The sequence below is a fragment of the Priapulus caudatus genome, unplaced genomic scaffold (genome assembly GCF_000485595.1).
Source record: "Priapulus caudatus unplaced genomic scaffold, Priapulus_caudatus-5.0.1 Scaffold2029, whole genome shotgun sequence".
Classification (NCBI taxonomy): Eukaryota; Metazoa; Priapulida; class Priapulimorpha; order Priapulimorphida; family Priapulidae; genus Priapulus; species Priapulus caudatus.
Window position 1 is genome coordinate 27,907 of NW_014579090.1, and position 14,118 is coordinate 42,024.

The window sequence follows — 14,118 nt, forward strand, 5'->3', positions numbered from 1 at the left end:
CTCTCTCTCTCTCTCTCTCTCTCTCTCTCTCTCTCTCTCTCTCTCTCTCTCTCTCTCTCTCTCTCTCTCTCTATCTCTCTCTCTCTCTCTCTCTCTCTCTCTCTCTCTCTGTACTCTCTATTCTGTTTCTCTTTTTCACTCACACTCCCCTTCTCGCTGCCACTCTCTTGCTCCAACTCACTGTTTTCGCTCTCTCACTCACTCACTCACTCTCTCTCTCTCTCTCTCTCTCTCTCTCTCTCTCTCTCTCTCTCTCTCTCTCTCTCTCTCTCTCTCTCTCTCTCTCTCTCTCTCTTACTTTTTTACTCACTCGCTCTCACCCTCTCACTCTATCTCAGTTACGACACTGTACATTGGCATTAGGGTGAGCACCCCAATTCAACTTCTGCACGTGCCCATGCGTCTTGACCAGCACATAAACGATCAATACATTACAAACAATGCATTATCCACATCAGACACGTGTGGAATCAACTTATTTAAATTCACACGTGGGATTCATTTATGCAGGATGCAAAATGTTAGCACTTATTTATTGATCAAATAAGCCTATGCAGACGTTAATGTCAACTCATAGGCAGCAATACGTCAGTCGATGAGTCATGTGTCTGACATAATTTACTTAGTTATTACTTAATAATATACTTTCTATTTGAGCTAGTCTAGACACTAAAAGAATAAGAATTTAAAGGAATTGAGAAAGACACAACGGAAATATAATATAACTTACCAAAGCAAAAATACTTGAAAATGTTGAGGATTAGTACAATTTTGTAAAACAACGTCTGCCTGAGAGGGGCGGGCACAATAACAGCAACATTAAACACTGAATCAGAATAAAGTCCAAAATATACTCTAGTGATTATATTTATACTATGGTGAGTTAAATAAGACATTACTATAGTGATATTAAATAGTGACCAAGAGTAGATAATAACATGTGTTAACATGTGTTGACATGTGTTATTATCTACTCTTGATAGTGACTAACTGATTACATAAATTAGCAACACTAATTATTATTTCATTCTTCATTAGTTATTCGTAAAAAGAGAGAGATACTCTCTCAAAGGAGTTGCAAATTCATCTCCAACTCTAATGGATGCCAGACAGGTACTTCTACACCTCAATGCAATTACTCAAAGGCTCTAATCTACATTTCTCAATGATGCGATACAGGTTCCTTCACCTCTTAAGGTAACTGCAAAGTCATTTACACGTATTACTGATCCAGTTCACACTACTCTACTGCTCAAAGTAACTGCAAAGAGATTACATGTGTCACAGATTCCTTTACCACTCAAAGCAACAGAAAATGCATTTACTGAATACAATTACTGCAAATACATGCCGTTTACGAAAACCTAAAGATTAGCCTCGTTCACACGAGACCTCGTATTTATGAAATACGGTATTTGCAAAATACCGAATCTGAGACAAATACGCGGCCGAGCGTTCACACGCCGATTCGCGGCTCCAGAAATACGGTATTTGCGAGCTGCGAGCTGCTTTAAACAATCAAGCAAACAATGCGAAATAAACAATGCAATGCGCACCAACTGCCGATAAAATACGTAGACTGGTCTGCGCTCGACAGTTCCACTCGCGTTACACTGGAACTGTCGAGCGCGAACCAGTCTATAAAATATGCGGCTTTAGGAATCTGGTATTTAGCGTTCACACGAGGAAATGCGCAGTCCAAGAGATCCGGTATTTCACAAGCACGGCAAATTATTCGGAGTCTGGGAAGCCGCGTATTTACATCAAATACCGGATCTGTTTAGATACCATATTTCTTGGACCGCGCATTTTGCCTCGTGTGAACGCTAAATACCAGATTTCTTGCTACGTGTGAACGCGGCTACTATTTGTATTTTATTGATCCAACACACCTGCCTCTACCTCTCAAGGAAGTCAGATGTAATTCAGTAAAGTCAGAACTGATCGACATCTTACTGAGGCGAAGCGTGTTTATGGACATCTTACGGTAGCGGCAAACCCGTCTCAACAATGCAACACAAATTCCATTACTTTTACCAGCCCATACCATCTTTTTATCATGTTACAAACCCATCTACATGTGTCACTGATGCAACATATGTTCATCTACTGCCCACGTCAAAGTCAGTTACAATCCAATCTACATGTCTCACTGATGCAACACATGTTCTTCTACTGCTCATGACAAAGTCAGCTACAAACCCATCAACATGTCTCACTGATTCACCACATGTTGCTCACCTCATCAAGTAGCTGCAAATTCATCTGGCTGATGTAATGCAAGAACACACAAGGAAAGGAGAGAGGCCAATGTGACAAGTTTACCTTTTTGAAATCCTCATCGTCATCATCATCCTCCTGAAATTGGGCCGGCACACTCGTGTCTTCTATGTAGTCTTCCATTTCGACCTGCAAAATCACATGTGCTACAAATTTTGCAGTTTCAAAAATTAACCATATCAAATTAACCAAGCAAAATTTACGATTAAAGTCTAACGATTATCAAACAAATATCATTCATTTGCGCTATCAAATGGTAGGATGTAATGAAAGTACAGGGCTTGTAATTTCATACAAGCATCAGAAAAATCATATCTATATTTATGTAGAATGTGCAATGAATCATATGTCTATACATTAAATGCTCATGTGGGCTGGTACGAAAACAAATACCTTCATATATAGAATAATACGACACATTATGTATCAAGTTTCTTGATAGTTGCCAGACAAACAGACACCTCGCATAAACTCTACACAAAGCTACAATGTGTACACATTACAACATGCCTGTATCAAACATTTGTAGTAAGAGATGACAAGCAATGAAATGACATTTTGATGCAGTGACAGAGCATGTGTACGTTAGGCTACCTCTGTAATGGCTGCATCCTGCAGGAGCGATCGCACATCCAGTTGAATCATGTGACGTGGCGCCGCTTGGTGCATTCGCACGCACGTTTCGATATCCGACAATTTGCGGTTGTGCGTGTTGCGTTTCACGCAGACGTGAAGGTCTGTTTGTAACTCAGCTATGTACACCTGCGAAAATACAGCTACAATGTGACACAAGTAACTGTCTTAGGTATATGAAAGTTATCAAGTAAAATTACCAGGTATCAGTGCTCAATAACTTGTACAGTTATGAATTTAAAGGACAATGTAGGGAAATTCAACGGCTATATCATTATTAATTCTATAATTTATCATTTAAGCTAACATATAAAATCTAACAATACACATACTACAAATGGTTAATACATGCAACTATTTATCGACCAAGGAATCCAACAGAATCCACTTATTAGTTATTCTGCAGATCACAATACAGTTAGTCATGGTAAAAAACAACTACAAAATGCCACCAAACTGTACTAAAGCCATATGAATTAACCCTTCCTTATCGCAAGCGAGTCCCGCAATTTCCTCACCATTGCAAAAAGCACTGTAAATAAATAGCCGCCTATCATTTTTTCACCTGGCATCCTCGCTGCTTCGCGTAGCTCCACACTTCCTCAAAGTGGCTAACGAGCTCGTTACACGCGTCAACAATGATGAAGCTGAAGAAACCATCGTCAACCGTCTTCTTGACCGACTTGATCAAGCTGATGCGGTATGTTTCCTCCATCTCCTGCTCATACTCATACTCCAGTATCTATACATGATGCAAAACTCACCGAGTCAGTGTGGTAGATGGAAAGATCAGTGTGGTAGATGGATAGGTCAGTGTGGTAGATGCATAGGTCAGTCTGGTAGATGCATAGGTCAGTTTGGTAGATGGAAAGGTCAGTGTGGTAGATAGATAGGTCAGTGTGGTAGATGCATAAGTCAGTGCGGTAGATGGACAGGTCAGTGTGGTACATGGATAAGTCAGCTTAAACATGATAAAGTGACACAAAGCCGAAACACCTCCAAATTATGGAAGAAAACCTAAAAAATGTTTAAATAAATAGTTTCAGATATTGAACAGCATTGATGTCTGTTAGTTGATCCATGAAGTTAAAATGATAAAGTTTGTACCCTTACATTCTTATTACAATTGAAAAATATTACATGTAGTAAAACAATATTATTCTATTTGGAACTCAGCGGATGCATACGAAAATGCTCACGTGGATCAACATATAAGTAGAAAAAAAAAATTTGAATGGCTGTTAAATGACATTATGCCGGACTGTTTTACTTTTGATCTTTCTGACACTTTAATAGATAGCTAGGTCAATGTGATAGGTAAATAGGATGGTTTTGTGGATGGAAACATCAAATGCAGAAATTGGCTTGTCACAATATCAGAGAACGTACATTTGTCTTATTACCATCTTGAGCACATGGTGAAATGATCACACTGGTGGAAATGTGATACTGCTTGTTGGAATTAAATAGCTACTAAAGAGCAAGAGTACACCACTGATGGTTTGAAATGCCACTGACCTTCTGCATGACCATACGCCCAGTCTCTGGATCCTGAATGTGCTTATCATGCTCAACCATGAAGTAATCATCAAGAGCAATAATCCTAGGTGGAGCACCGCCACTCTCAATCTCTTTCGCCTGAAAGCGAAAACGAGGATTGACAACAGACGCTTCCCCATATTCAACTCAAGATAAAGGCTTCTGCTGCAGTGCTGCCCTCTATGCATTAACATGGCATCGGTTTCACTACAGATGAGAAAAGATAATATAACCAGGGCCTAATCCAGGCCATTTTTCATACCGAATACCGGCGCCCAAATCACGACCACTAGCAAAACGCCAAAATTACAAAATTCATAAAAATACTCAAATTAGCAGAGCTCTGAAGCAGATCTCCATGTTTCTATGATTATGTAGGCATTGACCATTGTTTTATAATAAAATGCTCATATAAGATCTATAATCTATTATCTGAATAAAATGTGTCGACCAAACACCGAATTTAATGTGATAGATAAGTATATATATATATAATTTTTTTTATTCTCGCTACGCTCGCATGGGTGGCCATATTAAGCAGCTAGATTAGCCCTTGATAACATAAGATAAAAGGGCGCATACCTTGATTAGTTTGGCGAGGTAACTCTTTCCAGCTCCAGGCGGACCTCTGAGGATGATGACAATGTTTCGAGGTCGAGTGTCACGATAAGGCGTCATGAGGAGATCCTCTACCATGACCACCTCCACTCTGGGAAGCTGGCTCTCCTGGGAACTCTCCTGCGGGTACCCACCCCTCTGACGATCTTCATGCTCATCATACCTGCTAACGACATTGTGTGAGAACACGACTGCACACTTGCAGTAACCTCGCCCAGGATTCGGTGGGTCGGTAGACAATGCAAAATCCTGTTTGTTTATTAAATCTGCAGATGGGGCATACGTATAACTACACCAGAAAACCTCACTTTGAAACAGTCATGATTTTAACAAGCTGGTGACATAAAAGATAGTACAAGGGTGGTTTTTATTTAACGTCACCCATACAAGGGTGTGTAATAAAGCAGCTAACCTACAGATAGAGACAGCATTTAGAGCAGACCAAAACAAATGCAGAACCTTGCATTAAATCTGTCTCTTAGATGTCGACATTTATATAGGACTTTTATATATTCAATTTCAGGCTTTCAGATTTGAAAAGTACAGGAGGACTACTAATGACTCCCCTAGGACACCATAGGGGGTCTTTTCACGCTCCATAATCACACCCATGATGGAGAGCTCCACTAAAAAATCACACCCTTAAGAGGCATAATGGAGAGCTCCACTAAAAATCACACCTTTAAAAGGGATGATGGAGAGCTCCTTAAGGGCTCTCCATCATGCCTCTTGGGGTGTGATGATGGAATCATGACCAATCCTCAGTCTAGAGTGAAATCCAAAACGAAAATTGGGATGTCATGTCAATCTACTGATTATCATTCATCTTCACCTTCATTAATTCAATGGCTTCGTCAGGATTACATTCTTTTCATCCAACAACCCAACACTAGCACACAGATTAATAAAAGAGTTGATCGGATGTAAAAATAAACTTGTTTGATTTATTCTGATTTCCATCCTTAGAGATTCTAATCCATGTACCTGCATATTTCAGCACAAAATATCATCACAATCCATCAACAAACTAGCCAAATTACTTGTACGTAGTAGCCACGTATGTAGCCCCTCCAGCCCTACGACTGTTTCACGTCGGCAGAAAACCACTTCTCGCCACGTATAGTAGAAAACGAGCAGGTAACTTGTGGCTACCGTATAGGTACTTGTATTTGGATGCTGTTGTTTAGTTGTATTTATATATATATATAAACCAGAGGGTAGTAACCAGACCTGTACCTCTGCCATACGTTCAGTTACTTACACACCACAAATTGTTGTGTGTTGCTAACCTTTTTGTACCCCCCTACATTGAGAACTCTATGGAGCGCTATTTCAACATACTTTTGGTGCGCGATTTCAACCACTTTTATGAGGCGCGATGATGCGCGCACCATGGCACAATTTCGGGTGCGCGGTGGAGCGCGAGCGCGATTGCCCCTTAAAAATGAAAGCCTGCAATTTAGCTTAATTGAATGTCCGCAATACAACAGCTCTAAGTGTCTCACCGTTCACTGAATCTGTCGTTGGAGTTGTCACCAGATGGCAGACGATCATATGAGTAAACACCTCTACTGTTGCTATCCTTGGCCGATTCGTTGTGACAATCCCTGATGTAGGGATCAGAAACTCGACTGTATGGTTCAGAGGGCCGGCTGTAGGGGTCAGTAGAGCGGGTGTACGGGTCAGTAGGGCGGTCGTATGGGTCATCAGGACGACTGTATGGCTCAGTGGAACCACGATATTGGTCCGTCTGAGGGTTATGCGGGTCTGATGGGTGACTATATGGGTCAGTTTGGCGACTGTAGGAATCACTTGGGTGGCTGAAGCGGTCAGTTTCGTGACTGTAAAGGTCAGCCGGGCGTTTGTATGGTTCAGGAAAGCTCCGGCGCTTCGGCATACTGTAAGGATCTCCCTGGTACTGTCCAAATTCCCTTTCTGTGAAAAGTGGAACATTTTGGAATAGATTTTCTCAACTTTTCAAATATATAATACAAACCCTGCATCTCTCATTACTAGTTTGGATGTGAACGATATCAATTATTCATTTGAGACCACTGTATACGAGTATGCGCCACATCCCTTTTAATTATGGATATGCCACCGATATCAGGGGATTTAGAATAGTCAGCATACCTTGTTGTGCTAGCAATATCTGTGGCGAGGGAGGGGGACCAGCATCTGCAGCACTGTATGGCTCATTTCTGTCCATATTAGATCCAGTCCTGTCCAGGACTCCTGCTGCTACAGGATTTTTATGCCCATAGTCTATCACCTGCACTTTGGCTGGTGGTGACCCTAAAATTACACAGCCAACATGTGATACAGCCTGATAAAAAATTGTCTATTGCACGAAAAACACAATTAATTTTTAAATCCATCTTTCCCATAAAAACCAATGTGTATTACACAAATAAAACAAGTCTATATGCACAGATGCTCACCAAACTCATGAACGTTTTCCATGGAATGAGATGGTGGTCTTCGGTAGTCTTCAGACACAGGAGAATTGCTGCCATATCTGTTACACAGAAAATCAGATAATTATATTATCATTCAGACATTGCTGTCACCGATGCAGCCATTTTTGAAAATTTAGTGACTTTTTAAAATATTTACTATCGAGGTTCAAATGCAAACAACGACTGCTCCTGCTTGCAGGACTCTTACTGCACCTGTAAGGTTCAGGGGGGTAGCCACCCATGTGATGATCGTAGTCCCTGTGTTCCACAGAAGCTTCCCGGTAATATGGCTCCTCCCTTCTTTTGTAGTCATCGAACTGCGCAGGATACAGTCTCTCTTCACCTAGGTGTTGCAGCACCAGACAGGACGGTTAACGTATATAAACTGCAATCTGGCAATAGCCATATGGCGATGGCAATTTTTCCTCTCACATTCACGTGCATTTGAAAGACCTGTTAATGGCAAGACGACTGCCAGGTTCAATTCTCTACTTTTCCCAAATTCCAACAGAGGTCCCCTATCATAATAATGACTCATGGTATAACCATAAAGAGCTTACTTAGAGGTCTCACGTCATTGTTTATAGTACTAGACATTTGCGAAGTAAGTACCTCTAAATCTATCTTCTTGATAGTTTTCGCGATAATAAGGGTCTTCGTGCTCGTAGCCTCTCCTGAACTCCATCTGTCTTTGATCTGGTGCAGGTCTATTCCAACCGTAACCACGCCTCACTCCAGTCTCTGACACATTGTATCTAGGTGCAACCTGGAGAATAGCACATGTGCAATATCATGACATTGTTCCTATGGCTTAACGCATGCACATGCAAGATGGATGGCATATTAAGACACCCGCCACTGGTTAACAACACACAGAGATGCATACGGAGAAACCATGTGACAGCAATCTCTCACCTTTCCCTCTTCATCCTCATCGCCATAAGCTGATATCAGGCCAAGAGCAGAATTCTTTGCTTCTTCTACCTTCTTCCGATCTGCCTCTTCTTCCTTCTTCTTTTGCTGCTGCTCTATGAGACCCTTCAGACTCACCTGCTCCTGTAACTGCTCTATGTTCTTACTCTTCTCGTTTTGGTCCTGCTCATGCCCCTGCTCTTCTTGGCCCTACAACAAAATGGCGACACGTCAACCACCTCGTTGCAGCAGGTTCGACCTCACTGAAGTCCCGCTACTTGCTTTTATTGAGCATCGAAAAGTACAAAGTTAACTTTACTTGAATCGATTCGAGACATAAAAATAAACGTTAACATGTAGTTAGTGATGTACACCTCTCCTGGACATATTGGTATTCTTACCTTACTTGAGGGTGATGGTTCATTTGAGTGCTTCAGCCATGGATCAACTTTCCTCTCTTGCTCGGCATCCCTTCTGCCCCACTGACCATGATCACCTCTTCCGGCCCCATAACCTCTTCCCCTGTGACCTCTACTCCAGTTGTCCCCTCGGCCCCTCTCTCTTTCCCAGTTCGGTCGCTGGCTGTCCCGGTCCCTCTCTCTTTCCCAGTTCGGTCGCTGGCTGTCCCGGTCCCATGATCTCCTACCTCTACTATTATCCCAATTGCGATCTCTTCGTGAGTCATGATCACCGTCTCTATTACGGTCTCTCTCTTGCCTTTCCTTTAATTTGTCTTCCTCCGAGTACTTATCCCGCATGTCGACGCTTCGCCCAAAGCGGTCGAGTTTTACCTTGCTGAGCGACTCTGCACTTTTTGTGCTTCTAGTATCCTTCTTTGAATCCACTTTCTTCTCCTCAGCTTCTTTGGGCTTTGGTGCATCTGGCTTCGAAACCGGAGTTTCCCCTGCAGGTGCAGACTGCCCAGGCGCTTTTGTTTCTGGTTTAGTGGTGATGGCAGTCGGTGTCTGCTCAACTTTCTCATCATTTTTAGTAGTGGACACTTCTGCTGCTTTTTTTTCACCTGTTGATGCACTAGCAGTATTTGTGGTATTTTCAATCGCAGTTGCAACTGACTGGGTGATGGGTGTGTTCATTCTGTCAACACTATTTGATTTTGTTTCGAAATTAGTGAATAGAGGTCCATCTATGTTAACAGTAATGTCCATTAGTGACGGCAGCTTCTTCTGCTCCTGTTTACTTGGTTGTGGCACAGTCTTATTTGGAGAATTCACTGCTGTAACTGGGACAGGGTTCTGTTTCTGATCTTGGACCAGATTATCTTTCTGTAAACTGGGCTTTTCAGGAGTCTGCTTTCCTTGCATTGCCGTGCTTTCTTTTTCACCAGGTTTCGATTCAGGCACACTCGAACCTATGCGAGCAGACCCTTTACCCTGTACAACATCATCAGATTTATGTTGATGAAGATTGGAACCTGGTCCTTGTTGTGGTTGTTTTTGCTGTTGTTGGTTGAGATTGGAACCTGGTCCTCGTTGTGGTTGTTTTTGTTGTTGTTGGTTGAGATTGGGAGCTGGTCCTTGTTGTGGTTGTTTTTGTTGTTGTTGGTTGAGATTGGAACCTGGTCCTCGTTGTGGTTGTTTTTGTTGCTGTTGGTTGAGATTGGGAGCTGGTCCTTGATGTTGTTGCTCGTGTTGTTGTTGTTGTTGTTTGTTGAGGGAAGGAGCTGGTCCTCGTTGTTGTTGATTGAAATTGGGACCTGGTCCACGCTGTTGCTGTTGACCAAGACTGGGAGTTGATCCTCGTGGTACCTGCTGCTGTTGCTTGAAATTAGGAGATGGTCCACGCATTTGCAGTTGCTGTTGACCAAAATTAGGGCCTGGACCTTGTTGTGGTTGACCGAGGTTTTGAGATGGTCCTCTTATTTGTTGCTGCTGTTGTTGACCTAAATTTGATAGTGACTCTTGCTGTTGTTGGCGAATATTCTGTCCTGGGCCTCGCATTGGCTGCTGGTGTTGACCGAAATTAGGACCTGACCCTTGCTGCTGATGTTGCATGAAATTAGGACCAGGCCCTCGCATTGCTTGTTGTTGCTGAGGAAAATTAGGACCTGGCACTTGCTGCTGCTGGTGCCGACTGAAATTAGGTCCTGCGACTTGCTGCTGCTGCTGGTGCTGACTGAAATTATGTGCTGACCCTTGTTGCGGTTGCGGCTGGTGTTGACTAAAATTTGACATGGATCCTTGTTGCCGTGGGAACCCTCCTCCTACATGACCTGGTAGAGGTGACTGCGCCTGAGCTATCTGTGGCATCCGCTGGCTTATCTGGCCTTGTTGGATTCGCTTAGCTTCATTCTGCTTCTGGTGCTTCTCTTTCAGTTTCTCCCGCTCAACATTCATCTGCTCTTTCCATTGCAGCCACTGCTGCTCGTACTGCTTGAAGAGATTCTTATCTGGGTGATCCTTGTTCTAAATAAAGGTAGCCTATTAGAAACTCAAGATAGGTCCAGATTTATCAATATTTGGAAAAAGACCGCAGTGTGAAGGTTATTCTCATAGTTGCCACAGTTGCTATAGCACATAGAGTAACTGCAATTTAAATCTGCCTGTATCATCAATACAACCAAAATGAAAATCACAATTGTCTATTAAATACACACAAATAAACACATTAAATACTTGTCATTACATGTGTGATGTGTGCATGGGTGATTACATGTATATGAGAGCTATGTGGCAATGGTCACAAGTGTTTTGTTACTAATTTGATTAACATTTATAATAACATTGGTCATCTGACTACATGCACATTGTACCTGTTCTTTCCACTCTTCAAACTGTTTTTCCCACTGGTTATATTGTTTATTAAACTCTTCTTCCTCCATTCCAATTTCACATCCTTGATTATTAACCTATAAACAACATACACGTATACATCATATTACTTTATGATTTAATAATTATACTATTATACATACATACATATATATATATACATATACATGTACACCACCGATTTTCTGGAACCCATGGTTTGAAGGCCTTTCCGGATCATCTGTTTTTCTGGACCAAAAGAGTCATAATTCAACAATACACCTCTGAGCAACTAAATACCTCCCATCATGTCTTCGATCATCTCAAAATCACCATGCACTGCTAGAAATGTAAAAAAATATTACATGTAAATTAATGTAAACCACCACTGACACTTGCACCTGCCTTAGACGCCATAGCTAGGGTAAAATCTGAGCAAAACAAGGTGGTGGCCACCCGGTGAATTTTATCCGGACCATCAGTGTCCGGAAGATCGGTCGTGTACCTATATAGTATATAGTATATATATATATAATATTATTGTATTCACCTTATAGTATATTATTTAGTATTCTTTGCTCACATATAAAAGGGTGTATGTTACAAGGTTCCATGTTCAAATGATATAACCTATGCCATGCATGCATGTCCTATGCATCAGTCACCGATTGCTAATCATCTCTATACCTGATCTTGAGCTGTAGCTTGCTGCTGAGCCGGACAACTGTATTGCACCTCCTGCATCTGCATTATGTTCTGCTGCTGTTGTGTGAGAAAGTCTCGCATTGGTTTCGTTTGCTGCCACTGTGTCGCCATCACTTGTAGCTGAGACAACTTCTGTTGCTCAACTGGATTCTTGGAAACAAACTGAAGGCAGATATGTAACACAAAGACGTGAAGGAATAATTTAATTGAGCAACCATTAAAGCAATATCACACATTAGAATAGAAAAATCGAGAGTATATTCATCTGTATGGTGTAGTGTGTGCTACCTTTACATCTAACACAAATAGAAAGTATTATATGAAATAAACAAAGGGTTCATAATGGAATTGTTACTCTATTGGCACATTATTATACTACTCAGAGACATGACAGGTGAATAGAAAAGGTGCAACATCAAAATGTAAAAAATCACTTCTGGTTCTCCTTCAGTTTTAGGTTTGTTCTCCTCTGTTGCAGGTTCTTCTACGTTTATGCCTTCTACTTTGTCAACAATTGGTTTTTCAGTCGTTTGCTTGGAAACAGCAGTAGTATTTGGTGCCTCTGCTGGAGGCAAACCTAAAATACAGTTCCAAATTAACATAACATAATCACTACGTTTAGATTATTTGATTAATTCTGCTATTATGTTGTGTAGTCTGACAAACTATTTTTAATGTACTGCAAATCACCTTGGTCCAGCCGTTTCTGCTGCATGCTGCCAACAGTTGAGCCTGGACCAACTTCACTGACATTTATTGGTCTCGGGCCAAGAATGGCCTTTTCTGAACCCATTTGACCCATCATTTCCATTCCACCTGGACCAGGCATGCGCTGTCCACCCACATTGTGCTGTGGCATGTTAGGCTTCATCTGATTTATGCCCATCATTTGCCTTCGGGATTGCTGATTCTGCTGCATCATGCGCTGCTGATGCAGTTGTTGTTGCTGCTGCAGCTGCAGCTGCTGTTGTTGCTGTTGCTGGAGCTGATGTTGTTGTTGTTGCTGCTGCTGCATTTGCTGTTGCTGCTGCATACTCCAGTGAATAGGTTCCTGATGCACCTGGTTCCAGTTGCCTTGCATTTTGTTTTGTGACAGCATTGTCTGCTGCATCATGGGATTCATTCCCTGAAAACCTGACATTAATCCTTGCCCTTGCCGTATACCCCATTGATTTGGAAACATTTCTGCACTAATAATGACTTCCAACTAATAACTAAATTGTTGTCTTATAACTCAATAATTTAGGACACTTTGAGGTCATATAAATTCAAATATGGAACACAACCGCACATATTAAACCATAATACGCAATAAACTCTTGTCTCGCTAAAATCTGTCACACTTTTACATAGGATGTAATGCTCGTGCCGCCACCTATTGGCTACAAATATAGTTAATATAAGTAATCGTGTTATTTTTGTAAGATAAACAATAGCTTTTGTGTAAAATTTTTAATTCTTAAAATTTCGAACACATGCATATAGGTAAAATCAGTGCAATTCTTGTGTTTTATATTCAATATTTTTACTTATATGGCGTGTTTATCGGAGAAACTGACCCGCATGTGGTGGGTGATGGCAGAAAGATGCGATATGATATGACTACTAGGCACTTTAATTTAATTAATTTTTTTTTTTAGGGTTAGGGTTAGGGTTAGGTTTAGGTTTTTTTTTTTAAGTGCCTAGTAGTCATATCATAAGTGCCTAGTAGTCATATCATATCTAACCTGTATGATACAGGCGTTTCCGGTTCCGCTTCACTACACTTAGATAGTGTAGATAGGGTAGATAGTGTAGTGAAGCGAAACATACCGCCTGTATCATACAGGTTATATCATATCGCATCTATCTGCCGGGTGCCATGTGGTGCGGTCCTATGCGATAGTACTGTCACCTGGCGTCACATTCAGGTAATGGCAAAAACGATCACACAGTTACAGGTCTGATGATAGGCGCCTACAAAAAAGAAGTTGGCGGAGCGATGACAGGAAATGTAGTCATTACCCACGAAAGGTAACCGTATTTATGTATATGATCTGTGTAAATAACAATAATGTCGATATGACTATGTGAGTATGTCTATGGGCCGTTCTGAACCATGTGACGTCTCTTGTAAAAGGTTTGTTGAGTCGCTGAAAGAATGTTGATGTTGTAACCAAACTTGGAATCTGCGCAATCTCGAGATTTCGCAGCGATTGTGCTGC

The 14,118-nt window shown here is 41.4% G+C and overlaps 1 protein-coding gene across 4 annotated transcripts in view; it reads right to left on the bottom strand.

Annotated features, from left to right (window-relative positions):
* Positions 1–13,273, bottom strand: part of LOC106818108 (YLP motif-containing protein 1-like) — a 30,378-nt gene extending 17,105 nt beyond the window's left edge. For 2 of the 4 annotated variants that reach the window (XM_014822828.1, XM_014822831.1), the window contains exons 1-16: positions 12,605–13,273; positions 12,349–12,491; positions 11,897–12,076; positions 11,212–11,307; positions 8,843–10,864; positions 8,445–8,651; positions 8,142–8,295; positions 7,743–7,872; positions 7,512–7,588; positions 7,204–7,365; positions 6,576–7,005; positions 5,035–5,236; positions 4,432–4,551; positions 3,479–3,655; positions 2,875–3,042; positions 2,326–2,409 (exon numbers count right to left, since the gene is read on the bottom strand). In XM_014822828.1, coding sequence (XP_014678314.1) covers positions 2,326–2,409; positions 2,875–3,042; positions 3,479–3,655; positions 4,432–4,551; positions 5,035–5,236; positions 6,576–7,005; positions 7,204–7,365; positions 7,512–7,588; positions 7,743–7,872; positions 8,142–8,295; positions 8,445–8,651; positions 8,843–10,864; positions 11,212–11,307; positions 11,897–12,076; positions 12,349–12,491; positions 12,605–13,097 — 4,845 coding nt within the window. In that variant the 5' untranslated portion in view covers positions 13,098–13,273. The remainder of the gene's footprint in view (positions 1–2,325; positions 2,410–2,874; positions 3,043–3,478; positions 3,656–4,431; positions 4,552–5,034; positions 5,237–6,575; positions 7,006–7,203; positions 7,366–7,511; positions 7,589–7,742; positions 7,873–8,141; positions 8,296–8,444; positions 8,652–8,842; positions 10,865–11,211; positions 11,308–11,896; positions 12,077–12,348; positions 12,492–12,604) is intronic. The other 2 variants (XM_014822830.1, XM_014822829.1) reach the window with 2 other exon arrangements.
* Positions 13,274–14,118: the final 845 nt, after the last annotated feature.